Below are 25,950 nucleotides of genomic sequence, written 5' to 3' on the forward strand. Positions count from 1 at the left end.
TCATCCACAGTGTCTTCTTATCTTCTTCTCCTCGGGCCGCTCCGCATCCATGATGGCATGGAGGGAGGCTCCCGCTGTGTGACGCTTCTCCTCTTCTGACAGTTCTTAAATAATGGGGGGCGGGGCCACCCGGTGACCCCGCCCTCTCTGACGCACGGGGACTTGACGCTGACTTCCCTGTGGCATTTCCCGTGACGTCAGAGGGGGCGGGGTCACCCGTTACATAACCCCGCCCCCTTCTGACGTCACGGGAATGCCACAGGGAAGTCCTGTCAAGTCCCCGTGCGTCAGAGGGGGCGGGGTCACATGGTGGCTCCACCCCCCGTTATTTAAGAACCGTCAGAAGAGGAGAAGCGTCACACAGCGGGAGCCTCCCTCCATGCCATCATGGATGCGGAGCGGCCCGAGGTGAAGAAGATAAGAAAACGCTGCGGATGAAGAAGCAGGACGAGAACACCGGAGGAAGAGGCCAGAAGAACCAGAAGAAGAAGAAGATGGAGGAAGAAACCAAAGGAAGAGAGAAGAGAGAAGAGAGAAGAAAGAAGAAAGAAGAAGCATTTAAATAAAGGAATTGTCAAAAACTGTCTTTTGTCATTTTTAACACTATTGACAGTTTTTTTGTGACATGTTACCATTTCACACAGCGGGGAGGGCCGGGATCTGGGTGTCCCCTTGTTAAAGGGGGCTTCCAGATTCTGATAAGCCCCCCACCCGCATACCCCCACAACCACTGGTCAAGGGTTGTGGGGATGAGGCCCTTGTCCCCATCAACATAGGGACAAGGTGTTTTGGGGGGCTACCCCAAAGCACCCTCCCAATGTTGAGGGCATGTGGCCTGGTATGGTTCAGGAGGGGGGGGCTGCTCTCTCATCCCTCCCTCTTTTCCTGCGGCCTGCCAGGTTGCGTGCTTGGATAAGGGTCTGGTATGGATTTTTAGGTGGACCCCTCGCCATTCTTTAAAAAAATTTTGGCGCGGGGTTCCCCTTAAAATCCATACCAGACCTGAAAGGTCTGGTATAGATTTTGAGGGGGACCCCACGCCATTTTAAAAAAAATTTTGGCCGGGGTTCCCCTTAATATCCATACCAGACCTGAAGGGCCTGTTATGGAATTTAGGAGGACCCCCCCCCACATCATTTTTTTTTTTAAATTTTGGTTCGGGGTTCCCCTGTGGGGAATTCCCATGCCGTTTTTATCAATGAACTTTTATGTGTATTGTTGGACCAGCAATTCATTAATAGCGAGTAGTTTTAAATGACTTTTTTTCCTTTGAAATGTCATTTTGCTGTTTAGCACTTTTGATTATTCATGTTCGTGTCACATAGACTTTAACGGTGTTTGCGTGTTCGAACAAATTTTTTGCCTGTTCGCGAGTTCTGGTGCGAACCGAACAGGGGGGTGTTTGGGTCATCCCTCGTAGTGAGTGTACAGCTTTTATAACAGAGTAAATTTGCTGTCCCCTCAAAATAACTTAACACACAGCCATTAATGTCTAAACCGCTGGCAACAAAAATTAGTACACCCCTAAGTGAAAATGTCCAAATTGGGCCCAATTAGCCATTTTCTCTCCCCGGTGTCATGTGACTCGTTAGTGTTACAAGGTCTCAGGTGTGAATGGGGAGCAGGTGTGTTAAATTTGGTGTTGTTGCTCTCACTCTGTCATACTGGTCACTGGAAGTTCAACGTGGCACCTCATGGCAAAGAACTCTCTAAAAAAAAGAATTGTTGCTCTACATAAAGATAGCCTAGGCTATAAGAAGATTACCAAGACCCTGAAACTGAGCTGCAGCACGGTGACCAAGACCATACAACAGGACAGGTTTCACTCAGAACAGGCCTCACCATGGTTGACCAAAGAAGTTGAGTGCACATGCTCAGCATCATATTCAGAGGTTGTCTTTGGGAGACGTATGAGTGCTGCCAGCATTGCTGCAGAGGTTGAAGTGGTGGGGGGTCAGCCTGTCAGTGTTCAGACCATACGCCACACACTGCATCAAATTGGTCTGCATGGCTGTCATCCCAGAAGGAAGTCTCTTCTAAAGATGATGCACAAGAAAGCCCGCAAACAGTTTGCTGAAGACAAGCAGACTAAGGACATGGATTACTTGGAACCATGTCCTGTGGTCTGATGAGACCAAGATAAACATATTTGGTTCAGATGGTGTCAAGCTTGTGTGGTGGCAACCAGGTGAGAAGTACAAAGACAAGTGTGTCTTGCCTACAGTCAAGCATGGTGGTGGGAGTGTCATGGTCTGGGGCTGCATGAGTGCTGCCGACACTGGGCAGCTACAGTTGATTGAGGGAACCATGAATGCCAACATGTACTGTGACATACTGAAGCAGAGCATGATCCCCCCCCCTTATAATCTGGGCTGCAGGACAGTATTCCAACTTGATAACGACCCCAAACACACCTCTAAGACGACCACTGCCTTGCTAAAGAAGCTGAGGGTAAAGGTGATGGACTGACCAAGCATGTTTCCAGACATAAACCCTATTGAGGATCTGTTGGGCATCCTCAAACGGAAGGCGGAGGAGCACAAGGTCTCTAACATCCACCAGCTCTGTGATGTCATCACGGAGGAGTGGAAGACTTCAAACTCCATGCCCAAGAGGGTTAAGGCAATGCTGGAAAATAATGGTGGCCACACAAAATATTGACACTTTGGGCACAATTTGGACATTTTCACTTAGGGGTGTACTCACTTTTGTTGCCAGCGGTTTAGACATTAATGGCTGTGTGTTGAGTTATTTTGAGGGGACAGCAAATTTACACTGTTATACAAAAGAGATACTCTCTCTCTCTATATATATCGATATATATCGATATATATCGATATATATCTATATATACACACGTGTGTGTTTGAGCTTTAGTGTGCACACCATAATGCGCACACCTATGGGGGTGATGTTTGGCGTTGCTATTTTTGGCAGGGAAAATCATTTATAAATTTAGAATCCCAGCAAATATAACAGTTTTTTTCCCAGTAAAATATCACATTTGCAGCCTGAATATGGAAATGTGTAAATTACTTATGGCTAGATGCTAGAGTTTTTTAAAAAAAGTAAATTTGACTAACTGGCGGAGTAAGTCGTACCTGCTGTTTTCAATTAGCAGTTCTCAGATTTATATTACAAGTTATAGGGGGAGACTCTTTAATACATGCAGCATTCTTGAACATGTTGTGAAGAGTTACATGGTATAGTCAACAGCCACAATTCTTAGAATATGTTGGGTCTAATAAATGACTTTGATATATCCTACAGGAAATGTACATACTGTATATAATCTAGAATTAGATCAAACACTAAGAAATGTCTGCAGGACAAATAGCCGGAGATAAACACAAATCCTTATTATGTCTGGCCCTTTATGCCTATATGCCAGGATTTAGGAACGGGATCCAATGTTATTTAGTAAACTGAGATTCTGCCTCTGCCTGTCTGAAATACAAATAAAATATTTTGGATATGGTATTCTGCCAACTTTTAGGTTTGATGGAATGTTTTCCGTTTGGTGAAAGTATTATCTTGTTTCCGTTCTGATAAGTTATTACAGATAAACTTTTTCTTTTTGCCATCAGCAACGTTCCAAAAGTTCCTCCGAGGTTTATAAACATGCTATGAACGTTAAAGGGGCACTACTATCATCATAATAAAAAATATCTATATTAGAATATTATTGGTAGCACAATGGCTTAGTGGTTAGTACTATTGCCTTGCAGCACTGGAGCCCATGGTTTGAAGACTGGTAAGAACGTGTCCACATGCAATTTGCATATTTCCACTGGACTTGCATGGATTTCCTGAGTTCTTCAAAGCCATATCTATAGGGTAATTGGCCATAGTATGCATGTGAGGTTGTGACATTAGATTATAAGCTCCTTGAAGGCAAGGGCTGACAAATGTAAATTGTCTGTGCTATATACAGTGCCTTCTAAAAGTATTCATACCCCTTGACATTTTCCACATTTTGCCATGTTACAACCAAAAACGTAAATGTATTTTATTGGGGTTTAATGAAATAGACCAACACAAAGTGGCACATAATTGTGAAGTGGAAGGAAAAGTATAAATGGTTTTCAATTTTTTTTACAAATAATTATGTGAAAAGTGTGGCATGCATTTGTATTCTGCCCCCCTGAGTCAATACTTTGTAGAACCACCTTTTGCTGCAAATATAGCTGCAAGTCTTTTTCGGGTATGTCTCTACCAGCTTTGCACATCTATAGAATGCCATTTTTGCCCATTTTTCTTTGCTCAAGCTCTGTCAAATTGGATGAAGAGCATCTGTGAACAGCAATTTTCAAGTCTTGCCACAGATTCTCAATTGGATTTAGGTCTGCACTTTGACTGGGTCATTCTAACATATGAATATGCCTTGATCTAAACCATTCCATTGTAGATCTGGCTGTATGTTTAGGGTTATTGTCCTGCTGGAAGATGAACCTCTGCCCCAGTCTCAAGTCTTTTGCAGACTCTAACAGGTTTTCTTCTATGATTGCCCTGTATTTGGCTCCATCCATCTTCCTATCAACTCTGACCAGCTTCCCTGTCCCTGCTGAGGAAAAGCATCCCACAACATGATGGTGCCACCTCCATGATTCATGGTGGGGATGGTGTGTTCAGGGTGATGTGCAGTGTTAGTTTTCTGCCACACATGGGGTTTTGCTTTTAGGCCAAAATGTTAAATTTTGCTCTCATCTGATCAGATCACCTTCTTCTGCATGTTTGCTATGTCCCCCACAAATGCAAACGGGACTTCTTATGGCTTTCTTTCAGCAATGGCTTTCTTCTTGCTCCTCCTCCATAAAGGCCAGATTTGTGGAGTGTACGACTAATGCCCTGTACACATGATCGGACATTGATTGGACATTCCGACAACAAAATCCATGGATTTTTTCTGACGGATGTTGGCTCAAACTTGTATTGCAATACACACGGTCACACAAAGTTGTCGGAAAATCCGATCGTTCTGAACGCGGTGACGTAAAACACGTACGTCGGGACTATAAACGGGGCAGTAGCCAATAGCTTTCATCTCTTAATTTATTCTGAGCATGCGTGGCACTTTGTGTGTCGGATTTGTGTACACACGATTGGAATTTGCGACAACGGATTTTGTTGTCGGAAAATTTTATAGCAAGCTCTCAAACTTTGTGTGTCTGAAATTCCTATGGAAAATGTGTGATGGAGCCCACACACGGTCGGAATTTCCGAAAATAAGGTCCTATCACACATTTTCCATTGGAAAATCCTATCGTGTGTACAGGGCATAATGGTTGTCTTGTGGACAGATTCTCTCACCTGAGCTGTGGATCTCTGTAGCTCCTCCAGTGTTACCATGGACCTCTTGGCTGCTTCTCTTATTAATGGTCTCCTTGCCCGGCCTGTCAGTTTAGGTGGACGGCCATGTCTTGGTAGGTTTGCAGTTGTGCCATACTCTTTCCATTTTCGGGTGATGGATTGAACAGTGCTCTGTGAGATGTTCAAACCTTGGAATATTTTTTTTATAATCTAACCCTGCTTTAAACTTCTCCATAACTTTATCCCTGACCTGTATAGTGTGTTCCTTGGCCTTCATGATGCTGTTTGTCCACTAAGGTTCTCTAACAAACCTCTGAGAGCTTCACAAAACAGCTGTATATATATTAAGATTAAAGTACACACAGGTGGACTCTATTCACTAATTAGATGACTTCTGAAGGCAATTGGTTCCACTAGATTTTAATAAGGGGTATCAGAGTAAAGGAGGCTGAATACAAATGCACGCCACGGGCACAGTGAGGCTGCATATGATGGCCACAAGTGGCTGCATTTGATGGGCACAAGTGGCTGCATATGATGGGCACAAGTGGCTGCATATGATGAGCACAAGTGGCTGTATATTATGGGCACAAGTGGCTGTGTTTGATGGGCACAATGGCTGCATATGATGGGCACAAGTGGCTGCATTTGACGGGCACAAGTGGCTGCATATGATGGGCACAAGTGGCTGCATATGATGGGCACAAGTGGCTGCATTTGACGGGCACAAGTGGCTGCATATGATGGGCACAAGTGACTGCATATGATGGGCAAGGTGGCCGCGTTTGATGGGCACAGTGCCTGCGTTTGATGGGCACAAGTGGCTGCATATGATGGGCACAAGTGGCTGCGTTTGATGGGCATAGTGGCTGCATATGATGGGCACAGTTATGCCCCGTACACACGGTCGGATTTTCCGATGGAAAATGTCCGATCAGAGCGTGTTGTCGGAAATTCCGACCGTGTGTGGGCTCCATCGGACATTTTCCATCGGATTTTCCGACACACAAAGTTGGAGAGCAGGAGATAAAATTTTCCGACAACAAAATCCGTTGTCGGAAATTCCGATCGTGTGTACACAAATCCAACGGACAAAGTGCCACGCATGCTCAGAATAAATAAAGAGATGAAAGCTATTGGCCACTGCCCCGTTTATAGTCCCGACATACATGTTTTACGTCACCGTGTTTAAAACGGATTTTCCGACAACTTTGTGTGACCGTGTGTATGCAAGACAAGTTTGAGCCAACATCCGTCGGAAAAAGTCCTAGGATTTTGTTGTCGGAATGTCTGAACAAAGTCCGACCGTGTGTACGGGGCATAAGGCTGCAATTGATGGGCACAGTGAGGCTGCAATTGATGGGGGGAGCAGTATTTTTCAGTTTCTTTGCGCCCCCCCCAAAAAAATTTTGAGCACCAGCCACCACTGCAAGCGGCCAATAGCAATCCGGTCATAGCACTGTGGTGATGCTGGCACTTTGGATTATTTTGTCTGCCCAAGGACAATCTTTTATGAACTGCATGTGGGAAGTCGGAAACCATTATTCATTTTATGTAAATACAAGGATTTGTTGGAGCACCAATCAACATATAATGTATGAAATTTTGACACACCTGTTTAATTCACTTTTCAGGTTTTCAGTCACTTTAATATGTGATATGATTGTGTGATTTAGCGTATTATTTATACAGTATGTAATTTGTATGGTCACACATAGCAATTCACATTAACAGTGAAAAGTTTATTTTCGATGTATTTCACATGAGATTTATTTATCTTATTTTTTGTAACAGTTGTCACATTTGTTTCGGGGACACATGTACAGTCAGAAATAGCGTATCTTCCAGATACACAAGTATTAGAAAATAGCCAAGTTAACTTAAGCAAACTGACGTTGCTAAATTTGGCCTAAGCATCTACAGCGGATCATAAAAGGGTTAAAGCCTCACTCCAGCTAACATGTATAAACTGTTACAAAAAGGGTTTTATTTTGTTAAAAAAAAATAATAATAATTTGTTCCAATCTTGTAACTGTCACTTTGCTGGACAACCTAAACTACATGTAAAAAATTTTGAAAAATAGAAAGGCAAGTAAAAATAAAAAAAAGGAATATTATACAAAAAACTATAATAGAAACATACAAGAGTGACAGCAGAAAAAGGACCAAGTGGTCCATCGAGTCTACCCCTTAAGGCCCCATTTACACTCAAAGTTCCAAAATGCACGACAAACTAAATCCCATTTTTTTCAATGGCCTCTATTCACATCTGAGCATCCTATCGCTTGTAGCTGGACACCTGTTGCTCAAAATGGGTAGTGTTTTTTCAGGGGAATTTCAGGCATTTTTTATAGTCTAAATTAACTCATCTCCTGCACCTAATGCTTTGCATTGGCTAAAACAAAAATGCCTGAAGCTTGAATACACATGCAAAATGCTTGTAATAAACTTCTAACACACTCATATACTATACACTTGCAAAAATGCTCTAAAAAAAAAAAAAAGCCTGAAAATCGTTCCGCTCATGTGTAAATGCAGGCTAACCTTTTTGTCTATGATTGTGCCAAGCATGTTTAAAGCCACTTACCATTGACCAGCTCACTACCTCTCCTGGAAGTCTATTCCAAGCATCAACTACTCTTTCCATAAAATAATACTTTCTAAGTTTCTGTTAGCCTGAGGTCATGCCCCGTGTTCTTGTTCTTCGCTTCATATTAAATATACTTCCCTCCTGAACCATAGTCACACCCTTAATGTAATTAAAAGTCTCAATCATGTCTTTATTACAGATATTAACCCACAGAACCCAGAATACAGCAATCTTCATCATAGTGGGCCTTGACGACATTTACCCTGTATTAGAATTCATGCACCTTAAAATAAACAAGAAACAGCTTTAAAATTAAAGTCAATTTTTTATTACAGTCTTGACAATTCAAATGCAAACTTGTTTATGGTACAACGAGACTGGCAGTCTGTCTAAAAGTATCATACAGAGTTATAATTTTAAGCCGTAAGCAAAAAAAAAAAAAAAAAGTGTGTTGTTTTACATATATATTTGACCTTTTTATTTTTTAAAATTATAACAAAAGGTTTAAATATTACAACTAAGACAACATATGTACATTTATGGATGTATATTACAAGACATAATTTGAGAGATGGATTCACTTTTACAATATGGCAGACTTAAGACATGCTTTGGCAAGAGTGCATTTCTACATAAAAAGCAAATTTGATATTAGGAAACAATTTAGGAGAAAATAAAAAATAATATTTATCTTATTGAAAGACAATTAAACTATGACCTAAAAACACCTTTTGTTACAGGTATCATGGAAGTAATAGCCATTTTTGCTGCCCAATACCTCAGTAATATTAGTGTGACACCCCCCCCCCCCCCAAAAAAAAGTCACCCCAGGAAATTGACTCTGGGTGTGTGTGTAGGTTGAGGTAATGGCTTGCTGCACCTGGGGCAGCCATTTTGAGTCTCCTGTAAGGAAGGTTTTTCTGTGTAGAACTTTCTGAGGGAAACATTTTAGCTGTTCAGAACAACTAGAATGCCCCTTTTATGTCTGCAAGGAAAAATGGAAGAATAATAGAGGGATGATGTGTTGCTGTGGGCAACAATAACCTTCTTTCAGGCACTTGCTTACATGAGCAAAGGATGAATAATCTATCAGCAATGTTGACCAGTACACTTCAGTCACTTTCATACCAAATTTTGCATTTGTATCTAAAAAGTTGAATGGTGATTGATATTGGCAACCAAAACCAATCAGGATCTCCCATGCTGCACTAGACCCATGTCAGGGAGAAGCTGGTTGCTATGAGCAACTGGTAATTTATAACTGTTTTAAAGTGGAACTAAACCCCCTTATTGTTTTCAGTTAAGGAAGCTGCCATCTTAGCCTCAGTTTGATCTGTAACTGCCATGATTCTTCACATGTGATCAGTTATAACACCAGCCATTGGATGGTTTTGTCAGTTTGGACGAGAGCGCAAACAATGTGATAGTTATATTCCCCAAACATGCTGTATTTTTAAACTGTTAATTCGATGGGTTTAGTTCCATTTTAATGCACAAACTCCATAGTGGGCTGAGGTAGTACAGATAACCGACTGGCTGAGCAGGTCTTCCATCCCCAAAATGGCTGCCCAAGCTTTAGGTGTGTTACCACTTTTTCCTTAAAAATGTCCTTGTAAAAGTGAATCCACTGGTAACACTAGACTAAGGGCAGAATAAATAAAAAATACACACTACAATGTAACTGTATATAATCAGGTACCAAAGAAAAAAAGAGTTTTTTTTTTTTCAAATAGTTTTCTGTACATTACTGGGGATGGGAATGTTCGCCATGTTTTTGGAAAATACAAAAAAAAAAATGAGATGACATTAGAAAATGTAAAATAACAAAAGGGAAGAACATGCACAAAAACATTTACCACATGAATGAGAACACTGACCCTCATTTTGTAGGAAAATGGGGGAAATAAAAGCTGTGTTGCTCCTAGCAACCACCCAGCTCCCTCCTTTAATTTCTTAACCTGCCCCCAGTGACATCAAAGGACAAAGTTGTATTGAAGGATGCAGTTCCTTCAGGCATCTAATGCCCCGTACACACGGTCGGATTTTCCGACGGAAAATGTGCGATCGGAGCGTGTTGTCGGAAAATCCGACCGTGTGTGGGCTCCATCTGACTTTTTCCATCGGAATTTCCGACACACAAAGTTTGAGAGCAGGCTATAAAATTTTCCGACAACAAAATCCGATCCTTAAAATTCCGATTGTGTGTAGACAAATCCGACGGACAAAGTGCCACGCATGCTCAGAATAAATTAAGAGACGAAAGCTATTGGCTATTGCCCTGTTTATGGTCCCGACGTACGTGTTTTACGCCACCGCGTTCAGAACGATCAGATTTTCCAACAACTTTGTGTGACGTGTGTATGCAAGACAAGTTTGTGCCAACACCCGTCGGAAAAAATCCATGGATTTTGTTATCGGAATGTCCGATCAATGTCCGATCATGTGTACGGGGCATAACAGCTTAGGCCCATGCTGGTCAGATGGAGGTCTTTTTACTTTATTTTATTATTTTTTACACTTTTTATTTAGCAATTGCTGGAAATTCAGTCATGTTTGCATATTTTCTCTCAATTGCATAAAAATCTAAATTGCAATTGCGCAGTTCATGTAAAATATAGGCTCTATAAGTACAATTTGCACATCAGTCTTTTAGATCCACATATGTTGTTTTAACTGCTTAAAGTTGAATTTTAATCTGCTTATACTGTACTTTCCTTGATAGGCAATGCAAGCAAACCATGGCTAGTGGGAGGGGTCGGCAGAGTGGTGAACATAGTTTCCTGCATCAGTACTCTTTTAAGAGCCCCAAGCAGTGGGCTGGCTCTTGAGAGGAGCTAAATATCAAAATGCCTCGATGAGTGGATGTTAGTCTAGGTGAGTGGGTGTTCCTATGCAGGATGCATTTGCATGCAGACCACCCTAGGTAACAACCACATGTGATGCTGAGCCTCCATGTTTTAAAGTACTGAAATACAATGAATGAAAGGGGCAGGCCAGGGACAGCCAGGCTGAGGAGGAAACCGCTAGATAATGCTAATAATTAGGTAAGTTCTATCTGACTTGCTGCAGCTTCAAATGCATTTTGCAAAGAGGACACAGTGTGCAATGAAATCAGAGTAAGCAATTCTCACACAACTGTGCAAGACTGAAGAAAGGGCTTGAGATCAGTTTTTTTGGTCAGTCTGTGATCCCATTGGGGAGATTCTTTGCTTTCTGTCCCTTCACCAGAGCAGAAGGCAAGAAAAACATTGTCTGAAATTCTAACCCCTCTCCACGCTACTAAAAATCTGTTTGTGTTCCCATTAGAGAGATTTCCCATTACTTCCTGTCCTGGCAGAAGGCGAGTGCAAATCTCTCCAACAGAAACACACGTGGCAAAAAAACCTGACAGATAGGTCTATATCTAAAATGAGATCAAAAGTTTTGGTTGAATGGTATTATTAATAGCAAACTTAGCTACACCTGCTCAGCTAAGAAGTGTTCTTTCACATTCTTTTTAAATATTGGCCGTAGTATACAAAGGGGGCTGGGTGCGTCTGCCATTGTAGCGTCACATATGGCGACCCATCACATTTCGTTATCCGCTGGAGTGAGCATGCGCGCCACCGCCATATGCGTTCCAACACTTTTACGACAAAACTCCACACACATCACGGGCTCGCTTTGCTTGCCACGCTTCGGGCACGGCCTCGCTTCGCTCGGCATAATTATAATCTGACTCTATGTCCACTTGGATGGTGGGGCTTGAACCTGGACTTAGGGTTGGAGTTTTGTCCTAAAAGTGTTGGAACGCATATGGCGTCGTCGCGCATGCGCACTCCAGCGGGTAGCGAAATGTGATGGGTTGCCATATGTGACGCTACACCATTATCACTCTCATTTTTGCCTTCTAATATCAGCAGGCAACGAATATAAGAGTATGGCACCAAAAACAGCAGATTAAAGTATGTGTGTGATAGGGCTGGACCCATAAAAGTGAAAGTTGGTTATGATGGATCACATATAAAAAGTGATTATTCTTTCAAAGAAATAAATACATGATTGAAATATAGTATAGGTGGACCTTGTTCTGGTTTTAGGCTGCAACTTCTTTGATAGGGACAAAGAAGGCGCTCACCAGATGGTAAATCCTTGGATGTGTACAGAGGGGTACCTGGTACAAAAGTTAATCTCACTTGAAACACTTTTTCAAACATTTATTGGCTAAGAGCATCAAATACATCCAACAAGTTTCAGGAGGAAACAGCCCCCCCCCAAAAAAACCCATCTGCCTTTAGTGTCATCTGGAGATGTTATATATCCTTAACACAGGTCCCCTTGTCCATTCTTTTGTGATTATATTAACATTGACTGCTCAAACCCAAAAGAAGGGGGGGTGGGGTATTTTGTTCCCCCCTGAAACATTTTGACTATTTGCTGCTCTTAATCACTAAATGTTTCAAAAAGCCCTTCAATTGAGATTCATTTTTGTATCAGGCAAGTCTCACTACACATTCATGAATTTGCCATATGGCAAATGAAAGGTCCGCTTTTTTTCCAGCATCCTGCCCCCCAACACAAATGGCTTTAGAAGGCCATTTGTAAACAAATCATTCACCTACTTTGCACTCCTGCAATGGACTGGACTGCAGTATCATGGGATTTTATGCTTCCAGCTTTATTGAGAGGTTTGATTGCAGTGGAAATCCATTTTTTTTTTGGACAAAGTAGGAAAGATTTTGAACAAGGTATGACCGAAATTGACAGGTTTTGGTTCACTGAAATTGCAACAAAATTTTGGCTATTTGGGTCATTTCACCAAAATACATTGGAGTAAAGGGCTAAAGCAGAATTATGGTCAATGCACACTAAGGGCAAAAAAATGCCAGAACCTCTGGCAGAAAAAGCAGCATAAAAAATACTCATAGTAGCTTATATTGCACAAGAGTTTAGGAAAGTTTATGGGCATTTGCTTTTCGTGTAGGAGAGCAAACTCTCCTGCATGTCATGTTTAGGAGCATTGAGCAGTTTTTCTGCCTGAAAGCTCCTTTCAAAAACGCAATCCAGAAGGTTTTTTTTCTGCCTCTAAACATTGAGCTTAAAATATGCCTCTAAACGTCCTAATGTGCAAGGACACACAGGATAACTTTGAGCTGCTTCTACAGGCAGGAGAGCAAAATGCAACTGTAGAAGCAGCGTTTTTTTAAGCCTAGTGTGCATGGACCCTTGAGTTGGTTTCCCGGTGGTTTTTAGGGTGCAAAAAACTTAAAATGGCCCTTAAGGAGTTTTTTTTTTTCTGTGTAAAAATATACACCAAATAAAATACACCTATAAAAAGGCCCAAAAAGAAATTTATAAAATTTAGAGACGATACAGGCAAAATTTTTCACAGAATGGACAAATCATTCACCATCTGTGATAAACATTACATAACAAACTGTGGAGTTCATAGTGATGTCAGTGTCAAAGGAAAGAACCATAGTTAGCGGCATGGAATGCAGACAATCAACACTCCTAGAAGTATCAATTGCTAAAGGCTTTTATGGTGGCTGCAGTGGTGGATGAGTCCAGACTCGCTGCTCTCTAGAGGGATTAGTACTCATTCTTAGCATTCTTGTGGGAAATAACATTAAAGCTTTGTCTGCCCATCTATGAGGACCAAGACTGCTCCTGGGCCTTTTAAAGTCCAAGTCCAGTCCAAACTTTAATTCTAGTTTTAGACAAAGAACAGAAAGCACTGGATCAGCTGTTAGATATTTACTGATGTCTGTGTTCCTACTGGGGAGACTGAAGATATCTTATGATGTCATTAATACACCCAAAAAGTTCCAAGCAATTGGATTTATCCTTGCCAAATCGAAAAAAAGGGGGCTGTTTTGAGAACCTCCAAGGACCCTTTCTTTAGGCCAACAGTCACTGTTGCCTTGATGAGGGGATTTTTAAGGCCCCTAAATGTTGAAACGTCTTTTGCTATGTGGCAACAATAAGGCTCTGTTCACACCTGAGAAGATCGATTTTCAGGTGTTTTTTGAGTTTTTTTAGCGATTTTGGAAGTGTATTACAAAGCATATTACAAGTGTTAAACAGCATCGGGCATTTTTGTTTAGCCAATAGAAAGCACTAGTTGGAGGAGATTAGGGGTGGAGAGCTGCTGTTTGAGCAGAGAATGAACAAAAAAAGTTGCACGTTTTAAGGCAGTTCTATTAAACTATGGGGCAAAAAATGCTTGTAATCTGACAAAAAGAAGCTCATGTACTTTTTTGAGTGACAGGCATTTTGCTTCAGGCTACAGAATGCTCAGATGTGAACAAGGGCCATTGAAATGAATAAAATTTGGCTTGTTGAGCATTTTAGAGCTACAAGCTACAAGCAGAAAATTGCTCAGGTGTGAATGGGGCCTAAAACCATTTGCTTGGAAATGTTTGTGTGTGCCGATTACATTAAGATTTCTGCAGTTCCTTCATGACAGTACTATCTGTTGATGATCACTTCAGCAACTACACTGAGTTGGTTGCTATACTGTATGGCACAGAATTAAACAGTTTTGATCATTGGGGAGATTTACCCCTTGTTTTTCCTACAGAAAGTGATCTCCCAGTGGGACACAAACTGCCACAAAGACAACTTCTAACCGCTTGCCGCCCGCCGGCTGTCATATGATGGCCAGGCGGCGCGGATCTCATTCTGGGAGGGCGTCATATGACGCCCTCGCCTTCCCTGCCCACCAGGGGGTGCGCGCACACTGCCAGCCGGCAATCGCGAGCGCCGGCCGTGTCACTGGGCACCCGATGCGCGTGCCCGTGGCCGTGATGTCCGCCGGGAACACGCGATTGCCCGGTAACACGGCAAGACGTGGATCTGTGTGTATGTAAACGTCCTGTCAGAGAGGAGAGGAGACCGATCTGTGTTGTCAGTACAGAGCAACACAGATCGGTCTCCTCCCCTTGTGAGTCCCCTCCCCCTTCAGTTAGAAATATTCCCTAGGAACACAGTTAACCCCTCGATCACCTCCTAGTGTTAACCCCTTCCCTGCCAGTCACATTAATACAGTAATCAGTGCATTTTTATAGCACGGATCGCTGTATAAATGTGAATGGTCCCAAAAGTGTGTCAAAAGTGTCTGATGTGTCCGCCGCAATATCGCAGTCACAATAAAAAAATCGCAGATCGCCGCCATTACTAGTAAAAAAAAAAAATAATTATAAAAATGCTATAAATCTATCCCCTATTTTGTAGACGCTATAACTTTTGCGCAAACCAATCAATATACGCTTATTGCTATTTTTTTTACCAAAAATATGTAGAAGAATAAGTATCGGCCTAAACTGAGGAAAAAATTTGTTAAAAAAAAAATGGATATTTATTATAACAAAAAGTAAAAAATATTGTGTTTTTTTTCAAACTTGTCCCTTTTCTTTTGTTTATAGCGCAAAAAATAAAAAACGCAGATGTGATCAAATACCACCAAAATAATGCTCTATTTGTGGGGAAAAAATAATAAAAATTGCATTTGGGTACAGTGTTGCGTGTTGTCATTCAAAGTGTGACAGCGCTGAAAGCTGAAAAATGGCTTGGGCAAGAAGGGGGTTAAAATGCCCTGTATTGAGATGGTTAAAGTAAAATGTTAATGAGTTAAAAGGGGTAATATTATTATCTGTATATTTCCGAGCCTGGTGACAACCACTTATTTCCTATCCTGCTGTCAAAGGACAGGTAGAGGTAAAATCTCCCCTTTGAGGTCGCCAACAATTATTAAACCCAACAGATGGCTTAACACTTCCCAAGTCTATGCAAAACTAACAAAACAAACCAGCTGAATGTGAGCTTTAACTTAAAAACAACTTCAATGTGATATTCTGTTGTTAACACTATAGAGATTAATATTCACTTTTTGCTGAAGTCAAGCAGGGTTCAATCTACTGCTATACCTTTATAGCTGGGCCCTGGCAAAGACATCTCCAAGCACTAAACAGGCCTAGCCTGACCTCTCATCCATGTGTTTAATAGCACATGCTGAAGTGCACTCTTCATATATTGCTATTGAGAGTCCACTAGGAGTTGGCTTATACAGCATTTGCTTCCTGCACCCACCAGTGGATCCTTCCAGTGACACCAGCAGCTCAGCTAAAAAGTCAAGCTTTGTAAACCCTGCCTGTGTCTGAGAACTGTAAGGATATGGTGGGGGATAGCCTGCCCTGTTCCTCCAAAAAACAAATCAGTATTTGCATTTAGCTGGTCATAGGAAAGTGTTTGCGCTAAACATTTGGATACCTTCAAAGAATCTCCTGTCACCTAACATGCATGTCGACTGGTCAGTGCCCTTGTTGGCAGTGGCGGATATGGTCAGACTGTTTACTTAAGCAGCAGAGCGCAACGATAATCTGCCAACAATTTCCGACTCCACAAACTTTATTTACATTCATAAGTACCCTTTTTTGCTGCATAACTGCTATAAAACTGTGCCAAAATGACATCATATACAATGGCATATGACCTCTATCCAGCTTTTTTTGGGTGTTGTAATCTGCATCTGACAAAAGCTCTGCAATAAGGTAGAAAGTGCAGTCAGTGGCGGATAGTGAGAACAGTTTTTGGGGGCCCCATCCATCTACCACCCAAGCATGAAAACCTTTTTTACTATGTAATGGGAGGTCTCAGAGGGGCCTTGTGCAGCTGCATAATCTGCACAAGTGGTAAGTATTAGTTTGTCAATTACTGATATGACTTTAGCCAAAATGTGAGTTACTGCACTTTGAGCACTGACGTCACTCTATACACTGTCCAACTGAACATTAAAAATACTATACAGTCCTTACAATTTTTGGTTTAGATTAGATCCCTAAAACATGAAATAAAAAAAAAATATATATATAAAAATGCAGCTCTTCCCCCTAACCAACACATACAAAATTCAAGTGCAATTTAAAATATTATTTATACTACACACGTCACTCTCTTGCCATAATACTTGTTTGCAGGTAGTTTCTTAAACCAACTGAAATAAAAAAAAAAAAGAAACTAAAAAAACAACAATATTGTGCGCCGGCTTATTGGAACTTGGAATATAGGGCACTAGCAAGCCACAGAGAGACTAAGAGGCATCTGTACTGTGTCAACATTTCACCACGGATATTAAGCTTCTATGACAGTGGTAGGTGGTTTCATGATCCTTGCTATGTAGGGGGCTGGGGAAATCCTTATTTAAAACCATGAATAACCGCTTAACAAACTCCAGACAAACCATTGGTCACCCATTATGCTACACGGACGGCTATCAATTTAAATCTGCCCCTTGCTTCAGGATTAACCATTACTCTAAAAAAAAAAAAAAAAAATCAGTACCAAAAAAGTGTGGAACCTATAACAGCAAGGAAAGCCTCTCTGTGATGCCACCCATCACTGAACACAATTGAATTTGAGCCAACTGCTGACACGCCCATATCCTGTCATGATGCTTATCTGCAAATCTAACTCGACTGAGTGAGAAATGAGCAACTTTAGTACAGATACTTAATTGCAAAAAAAAGTGGAAGATACCCTAATACTATATATGTATTCCGGGAAGCATCTGTTACGGGAGTTCTCCTTTAAAGTTGATCTTCACCCTTTACATAAAGTTGACCTCTCTTCACCCGTCCTCCCCTCCTCTACATAGGTTTTTTTTTTTTACTTTTTTGTGTGAACTGTGTGGCCCACTCTCACATGCACGTCACTTGCCTAGGTGAATCACGTACACAGTGCTTGCTGTGCCTCCTGGGATATGCACGTCACAACTTCCAGGAGGCCTTAGTCTTTTATTCAGAAAGGAGGAGGGGAGTGGGCCTAGCGGGGCGTCATTGGGAGACACTGAAGAGCCGACGGGTCTCTCGATGACGTAACCAACAACATGGTGGGACAACGCTGGATCCGCTAGGTGGGTTAGTATCTGAATGGTGCAGAAAACACCACCCATAAGCAGGGGTAATAAAAAAAAGGGTGTGTGTGGGGGGTAAGGTGAAGAAAGGAACATGTTCAGGAACATTTGCAGTAATTCCATCTTCTTAAAGAAAAGGTAGACAAACTGCCAATTTGCCAGGTCAAACATAGAGGCCATTTAACTTTCTATGATATCCACTTTTATGACCTCCAAAGACCTTGAAGAAAATGTCATATTCCCTACAGTTTTCTTTTCTTGTCTGCTCTTCCTTGAAACTGAATTTTAGAAAACACGTTGCTTAACAGTTTATACCTTGGGGGTTTGGTCGTCTACGGAACGGCTTGAATACTTTTGTACATGGCAGCATGCATATTTAATAGATGTAATGATACTGCAGCTTTGAAAGTCTTCAATCCAGAATATGGAAGAACAGAAGCTTTTTTTTTCTGGAAAATTCCAAAGCCAAAGACAAAAAAAAAAAAAATTAAGAGGCGTCCATAAAATAATGTTTCTTAAAAAGCCCTTTTTTCCTCCAAAAGAATGGAAGAATGAAGACAAAGTCGTTCACGTGTAACAGTTTCTACGACAGGGAGGGACAAAGTGTTTGGGTGGACCAGGGAGAAAAAAACAATGCAAAAAAATAAAAAAATAAAAAAACCAAATTAACTAATTAAAATAAAGCTATTTATAAGGCCGTAAAAATCTGGACACTTTTGACCGAAGTAGTTTAATGAAAGATCGTGGGAACATCTCTTTTGTTTCAGGTGGTGTGTACTTAAAGTAGTTTTGGGGGTGTGCTAAGACGTCAAATAGAGCCTTGATCAGCTTCTTGTCCTGCAGGAAAGTCAGAAAATAAAGTTTATTTCAGAGTTTCTCGGTAAGAACAGAACATCGCTGACACTGGCTATCAAGATCAACATAGAATAATCTATATCCCCTAAAGAAAATGCATAGATATTTTAATATTTTGTTACATGAACTGACATACATAAGAACTCCTATATATATATATATATATATATATATATATATATATATATATATATATATATATATATACACACACATACACACACAAAGCTCAGCATAAATGAGAACACCCCTTTTAAAAAGTAAGATTTTAATCAATATCTCAATGAAGACAAGAAAAATTCCCAAGATTTTGACAAAACTGAGTTTTATAGAACATTTGTTTAGCTTACTACATGAAAGTAAGGTTAAAATTATAAATTAGATTTCAAAACCTTAAGTTTTACTCAATTTAGTTGATGAAAAAATGAATACACCCCACAACAAAAACTACTACATCTACTATTTTGTATGACCTCCATGATTTGTAAGGACAGCACCGAGTCTTCAAGGCATGCAATGAACCAGTTGGCGACATATTACAACATCTATCTTTTTCCATTCCTCAAGAACGACCTCTTTTAGAGCCTGGATTCTGGATGGAGAGTGATGCTCAACTTGTCTATTCAGAATTCCTCATAGGTTTTCGATTGGGTTCAGATCAGGAGACATACAGTACTTGGCCACTGAATCACTTTCACCCTGCTCTTCTTCGGAAATGCAACAGTGGCCTTAGATGTGTGTTTTTGATCGTCATGTTGTAAAAGTGCACGACGACCAAGGGTACGGAGTTAAGGTAGCATCTTCTCTTTCAATACAGAGCAGTACATCTGTGAATTCATGATACGATAAATGAAATGCAGCTACCCAACACCAGCAGCACTCATGCGGACCCACAGGAGGACACTGCCACCACCATGTTTCACTAAAGGCACCATTCATTTTTCCTTGTACTCCTCACCTTTGCAACGCCATACAGTTTTGAAGCCATCAGTTCCAAAAACATTTATCTTGGTCTCATCACTTCAGAGTACAGAGTCCCAGTAGTCATCTTCTCTTTCTAGGCAGGCTTTTTTGTGCATAGGCTTTAGGAAAAGCTTCCTTCGTGGACAGCACCCATGCATTTATCTGTACTCCACTCCAGGTGGTAGTATTTTGTAGGGGCAGCATTTCTCTCTTATATCTCTCATCTGCCTTGTACATTCCTCTACGCAGAATCACACACAACCTTTTCAACACCCATGCATGCCACTCCACTGCAGTGTACGTCGTATTGTGTGATGGGAAACAATCACCACACTTTGGCTTTCTACTTCTTTAGCTAACTGCAGTGAACTTGCATGGCAATTTTCTTCAACCCTTCTCATCAGAAGACGCTCCTGACGAGATTTTAACATTCGTGGACGGCATGGTTGCAGTTCCATCTTTGTTACATTTTTGTATCAATTTTGCTACAGTATTCTGACTGATAAGTAAAGCTTTGCTGATCTTCTTGTAGCTTTCAGCTTTGTGTAAAAAAATTACTTTCTTTCCCAGGCCTTGTGACATTTCTCTTCCATGTGGTGCCATTGCTGACACTATTAAATGGGAAAAGGTTCTCTTTGTTAAGTAACATCCTCTTATAAATCAACTGTCTGCTGGACACCTGTTTAACTACTTCTGGACCGCCCACCGCACATATACTGCGGCAGGGTGGCCTGGCTGCATGAAACAACGTACCTGTACGCTGTTTGCTTCTTTCGGGTCTGGGGCGCGGGCGTCGCCAGCAACCCACTCCCGCTGTGATTGGACACTGAGGGAGCCAATCAGCGGGTCCGGCGGACATGATGTCGGCGATCGTTCGTAAAGCGGCAGAACGGCGGTCTGTTAACAAGGCAGATCGGCGTTCAGTGAGGAAGAGGGAGATCTTGCGTTCCTGCTAAGCAGGCACACGGATCTCTCTCTTCCTCCAGTCAAACCATACACTCAAGCACCCCCATCGCACACATTTAGCACTTTGATCGCCTCTGATGTTAACCCCTTCCCTGCCAGTGTCATTTATACAGTGACTGCATTTTTTTAGCACTAATAACTGTATTGACTGTATTGGTGTCACCCCAAAAAGTGTTCGCCGCTATGTTGCAGACCCACTAAAAATCGCTGATCTCTGCCATTACTAGTAACTAAAATTAAATAAAAAAGTCCATAAATCTATCCCATAGTTTGTAGACACGATAACTTTTGCGCAAACCAATCAATATATGTTTATTGTGATATTTTTTCCCCAAAAACATGTAGCAGAATACATATTGGCCTAAATTGATTGAGAAATTAGATTTTTTACATTTTTTATTGGTTATGTTTTACGGCAGAGTGTAAAAAATGAAGAAAAAATTAAAAAATGACGCTTTTTTTTTGTTTATAGCGCAAAAAAAATAAACCGCAGAGGAGAGTGAATACCACCAAAAAGAAAGATCTATTTGTGGGAGAAAAAAAAAGACAATAAATTTTGTTTGGGTACAGCATCGTACAACCACGCAATTTTCACTTAAAGCAACGCAGTGCAGTATCGCAAAAAATGCTCTGGTCAGGAAGGGAGTGAAACCTTCTGCAGCTGAAGTGGTTGACCACTTCAGCCCTGGAAGGATTTGCCCCCTTCCTGACCAGAGCACTTTTTGTGATTCAGCACTGCGTCATTTTTAACTGACAATTGCGTGGTCATACGACGTTGTACCCAAACAAAATTGACGTCCTTTATTCCGACAAATAGAGCTTTCTTTTGGTGGTATTTGATCACATCTGCAGTTCTTATTTTTTGCGCTATAAACAAAAAAAGAGTGACAATTTTGAAAAAAAAGCAATATTTTTTACTTCTTGCTATAGTAAATACCCCCCAAACATATATATAAAAAACAATTTTTTACTCAGTTTAAGCCGATATGTATTCTTCTACATATTATTAGCAAAAAAAAAAGCGTATATTTATTGGTTTGCGCAAAATGTATAGCATCTACAAAATAGGAGATAGTTTTATGGCATTTTTATTATTATTTTTTTTTTATTTGTAATGGCGGCGATCTGTAATTTTTATCGTGACTGTGACATTATAGCAGACACATCGGACACTTTTGACACTATTTTGGGACCATTGTCATTTATACAGCGATCAGTGCTATAAAAATGCACGGATTACTGTGTAAATGACACTGGCAGTGAAGGGGTTAAGTGTGTCCTAGGGAGTGATTCTAACTGTTGGGGGGGGTGGGCTTCAAAACACATGACAGCGATCACTGCTCTCGATGACAAAGAGCAGTGATCTCTGTCATGTTACTAGGCAGAGCGCCCGCAGCACAGCTTCTTAGAGGGGACGTACCTGTACGCCCTTTTGCCCACCCGTGCCATTCTGCCGATGTATATCATCGTGCAGCGGTCGGGAAGAGGTTGATGAATAATTAGACTCACCTGTAGTTGAATTCTTGTTAATTAGGATTTTCTTGTCTAACATTTAGCTTTGCTCCTAAGATTTTAATTGGGGCCACGGTGTATTCATTTTTGCAACATGGTCTTGAAAGAATTTGTTAGGAAAAATACTTTGTGTGTGCAAATTAACAAATCTTGGTTGCAATCAATCAATGGCCAGCATTTATGGGAGTGTATTGTAGTATTCTGTCCCATAGGAAAGTTAAGGTTTTCTGACAAATCGGTTTGTGTGTGCATAGATATATATACATATATATCTATACACACACACACACACACACACACATATATGTATATACACACAGTGTGTGTGTATATATATTTATTTGATCTGAATTGCAGGACTTTAAAATGTTAGCATACCTTTAAAATTTCTTGATGGTTATCTGAAGCATATAATCTGCCATCACGCACAATATCTTCTATTAACTGCTGGTAATCCTCTGTCAAAGTTAAGAAGATTAGAACATTCAATTAGTTGGTTTGTGGAATGGGACAATAGAGACATCAGCCATTTCTTGAAATGAGGCAATCCACTTTCTCATATCATTGCATACCATACAGTAGACCCGTGACCTGGGCTTTTAGTGTAGGGCCAATATTTTAAGGATTCTCTGTGCCTCTTACAGATAAGAGCACATGGATAAGTTTCAAATATGAGTCTTCTCAGCTGTCTTCTGAATTTTGGTACATTCTAAAACAAAACTGGCTCCAGACTTTTTGATGTTTTTTCAAAGTACATCCCATTTATTGCTTGTTCAATTAAGCTTTGACAAAAAAACCCTGGAAGCTGATTGGTTTCTATGCAGAACTTCACAAGATTGTGCACTCTCCAGCTTTAGTAAATCAACCCCATAATGATAAGCTTTGACATGACAAATGAGATATAAAAAGATCATACCATCATATGTGACATATGGCACTTGGAAACCTTTCCCACTGTTTCCTTCATTGGACTTAAACTGAATCCAAAGTTTTCTAGACCGTGAGGTGAATGCAATAGGCCTTTCATACGTTTGACACGTCTCGTATGTCGTTATGGAGGTTGGGGAGGCTGCAAATAGAAAATTTAAAAGGCTTAAGAAAAGTCTAAGATAACTTTTTATGTTTGAAAGGGACAAACATGATACAAAATCCCCCAACTTCATCAGCTGAAGAGCCACAACTCTAGATATAAATTGAATGTACTGAAATAAACTTTAGACAACCTCATGAAGCAAGTATTGAGAAAGAAGAGATTTTCAAGCTTGACCTTTTGCTAATGAGTATCTCAGCAGCAAAAGAGATATCTGTGATCTATACAGTATGTGGCTCCCTAGACCCCCTCCTCCCTCTAGCTGCCCACCCAGGGAGCACTTTATGTTTTATACTTCCTTTTTTCAAAGTCTTTGGACTTCTCATGTAATGCAATGAAGCAGAGTTGAGCAGCATGGGCTGCAGGAAAGATAAGTATACAGTCTCTTTCTTACAGGTATTTGCTTTTCTGAAATGGTTGTATTATGTGGCAGGGTCTCTTTAAATTAAAATATGGTGTTGCCACTGCTTAACTTTCAAATATGCTGGTTCTTTGGCTGTCATACCGACTCTAAAGCTATAATTCTTTCTGACTCTGAACCAAGTATGCAGTTCCAAAGTTTCATATTCATGTGCTGCATGCATGTTCCAGGTCCAGGTCCATGAAAGCATAGGAGCCACAAATAAGCCAGGCAACTAGCATTTTCAACAGAAGTCAGTAGTGGCTAAATGGCTTTCTTTATAGAAGATGACGCTGAGAGAAATAGGTAGTTTGCCATTACCGAGTCATCCTTCTGAAAATGCTAGTTGCCTTGCCAGTCTGCATCAATCTGAATCAATGGCTTCAATACGTCGATAACTTTGAAAAAAGTGTGTACGTCAGATGTCCTGCCTTTGTCTGACATCATTTGCTGCATTGTTTTGGTTCAGTGGCTTGAAAATGTATGTGCATAGCACCACCTACAGGCTGTTAAAGAGTAATACATGACATTACCACTACTGAAAAGCATCAAGATCTCCAGTAACAATATTATGCCTACAGCTTATTTACATTATTAAATTTGCTGATGTTTGCCTCCTGCATACAGTACGAGTTCTGGCATATTTGGGAACATCCAGTTCCCAAGTTGATATTAATTTCAGTCTAGACACCAAAATTAAAAATTAGGGTGCCTAGGCTCCTATAAAGCAGAATGATAGGAAGATTACTTACATGTTGTTTAAGCAAAGGCAGCATCATTTTTCCCTTACAGCAAAAATGCCTGTGGGATACACATTAACTGCAAGCCCATTCATTCAATTAAAGATAGTGTGATTTTGTGGAATTGTAAATGCTGGGAAGTGACAACATCTCCCTGGCATTCGGAGCCTTGTAGTAACATCTTAAAGATGAGAATGCATGGTAAAAGGTACAAGTACATCAGGCTTAATTCTAAGAGAATTGTGTTTTTTTTTAAGAATTGCTTTAACAGAAATATGCAGATGGAGCTTTAGAGTGAACCTGTGCTTTACCTATGTGGTGCAAAGCAATGGCCTCATTTAAACTGGAAAGAAAGCCTGTTGTGGGTCCCCAAGACTTTTGCCATAATGTGCAAGTAGGCACAGCATATTTGCACATTATTGCAGACTCAGGTCCCTTGCACATGACACACAGCTCACCGTCACTGTTTACAATGGAAGCCAGTAGGTTGGGCTCCCCATCATGTGACCACTGTGACAGTCAATCACAGCAATCATTTGATCGATAAGCCCAGGAAACGCCTCCAGCGTTTACATGTCCTTAAGGAGCTGGCTCCAGGCGTGGTAAGTGGTTGAGGTGTAAATATTACTTATCTTTCACTTACCACTTTTTCTCATCACCAGTACATCTCCACACTCATCTTCGATTGGAAGAAAAATCTCTGGTACTACAATCAGTATTCTTCTTTTTGGAGGGGGGTTGATGTTCCAGATGCATTCCACATGAGCTGGATAATCACCGGGATAGTTTGGAGACTCAATGTAACCTGTATAATCTCCCAATTCTCCTCCACAGTGTTGGTCTGTGAATAACAACAGACTCTTATCAGTTATGGAAGAAACACATTTGTAAAGAAGATGACTTTCTCTCCAAATATCAGATGCAGTTCTGGTCTCCAGTTTGAAAACTTTCAAGCTGACGCTTAATCTGCTTCAGCCTTGATGCAGTGGGCTGGCTCTTGGGAGGAGTTATGCAAATATCAAAATTCCTTGAAGGGTAGTTGTCAATTTTGGGGGGAGTGGATGTTTCTAGGAAGGTTGCATTTTATTGCACCCCATCCTAGGAGAGGAGCCTGTACAACTGTTCAAGACTGAATGTTTGCTTTGGGATTTAATATAAAATTGAATTAAAGTCTAAGCAATTCCATATTTACTAGGCAACAAGATAAAACACCATTGTTTTTAAACAATGGCAAATTGCTGTATATTCCAGTTTAGGGGAGCTCCTATGAGAGCTCTATGCACTTCTACTAATCTTTCTTTATAAGATGTTGCACAATGTAAGGAATTTGCTGATTTGCTACAAGGGATCATGTACACCACTCTGCTACACATCATATGAAAGCATTGTAACAAATTCACACCTACTTTTGCAATGTGTTACGTTGGTTGAACCATCAAAGTCCGTGCTTGTATTTCCTGGGCAGGTGATACAGAAATTCTGTCCAAACTCAGGCTGGTAGGTTCCAATAGGACACCTGATACATCTGTGCGTGGTAGAATTGTAGAAGTGTCCGGGGGAGCAGTGTACTGCCACAAAAAGATTGAAGAATAATGGCATTTTACAGAATTGTTTTAGCTACATTCCTGTTTA

General features: G+C 40.8%; 1 protein-coding gene across 4 annotated transcripts in view; it reads right to left on the minus strand.

The window, feature by feature from the left end:
* Positions 1-8,205: 8,205 nt before the first annotated feature.
* Positions 8,206-25,950, minus strand: part of SCUBE1 (signal peptide, CUB domain and EGF like domain containing 1) — a 461,934-nt gene continuing 444,189 nt past the window's right edge. For all 4 annotated transcript variants that reach the window (XM_073621953.1, XM_073621951.1, XM_073621952.1 and 1 more), the window contains 5 exons: positions 25,725-25,886; positions 24,962-25,159; positions 23,005-23,157; positions 22,467-22,546; positions 8,206-18,629 (listed from right to left, as the gene is read on the minus strand). In XM_073621953.1, coding sequence (XP_073478054.1) covers positions 18,477-18,629; positions 22,467-22,546; positions 23,005-23,157; positions 24,962-25,159; positions 25,725-25,886 — 746 coding nt within the window. In that variant the 3' untranslated portion in view covers positions 8,206-18,476. The remainder of the gene's footprint in view (positions 18,630-22,466; positions 22,547-23,004; positions 23,158-24,961; positions 25,160-25,724; positions 25,887-25,950) is intronic.

This window comes from Aquarana catesbeiana, linkage group LG03 (genome assembly GCF_042186555.1).
Source record: "Aquarana catesbeiana isolate 2022-GZ linkage group LG03, ASM4218655v1, whole genome shotgun sequence".
NCBI classification, from domain to species: domain Eukaryota; kingdom Metazoa; phylum Chordata; class Amphibia; order Anura; family Ranidae; genus Aquarana; species Aquarana catesbeiana.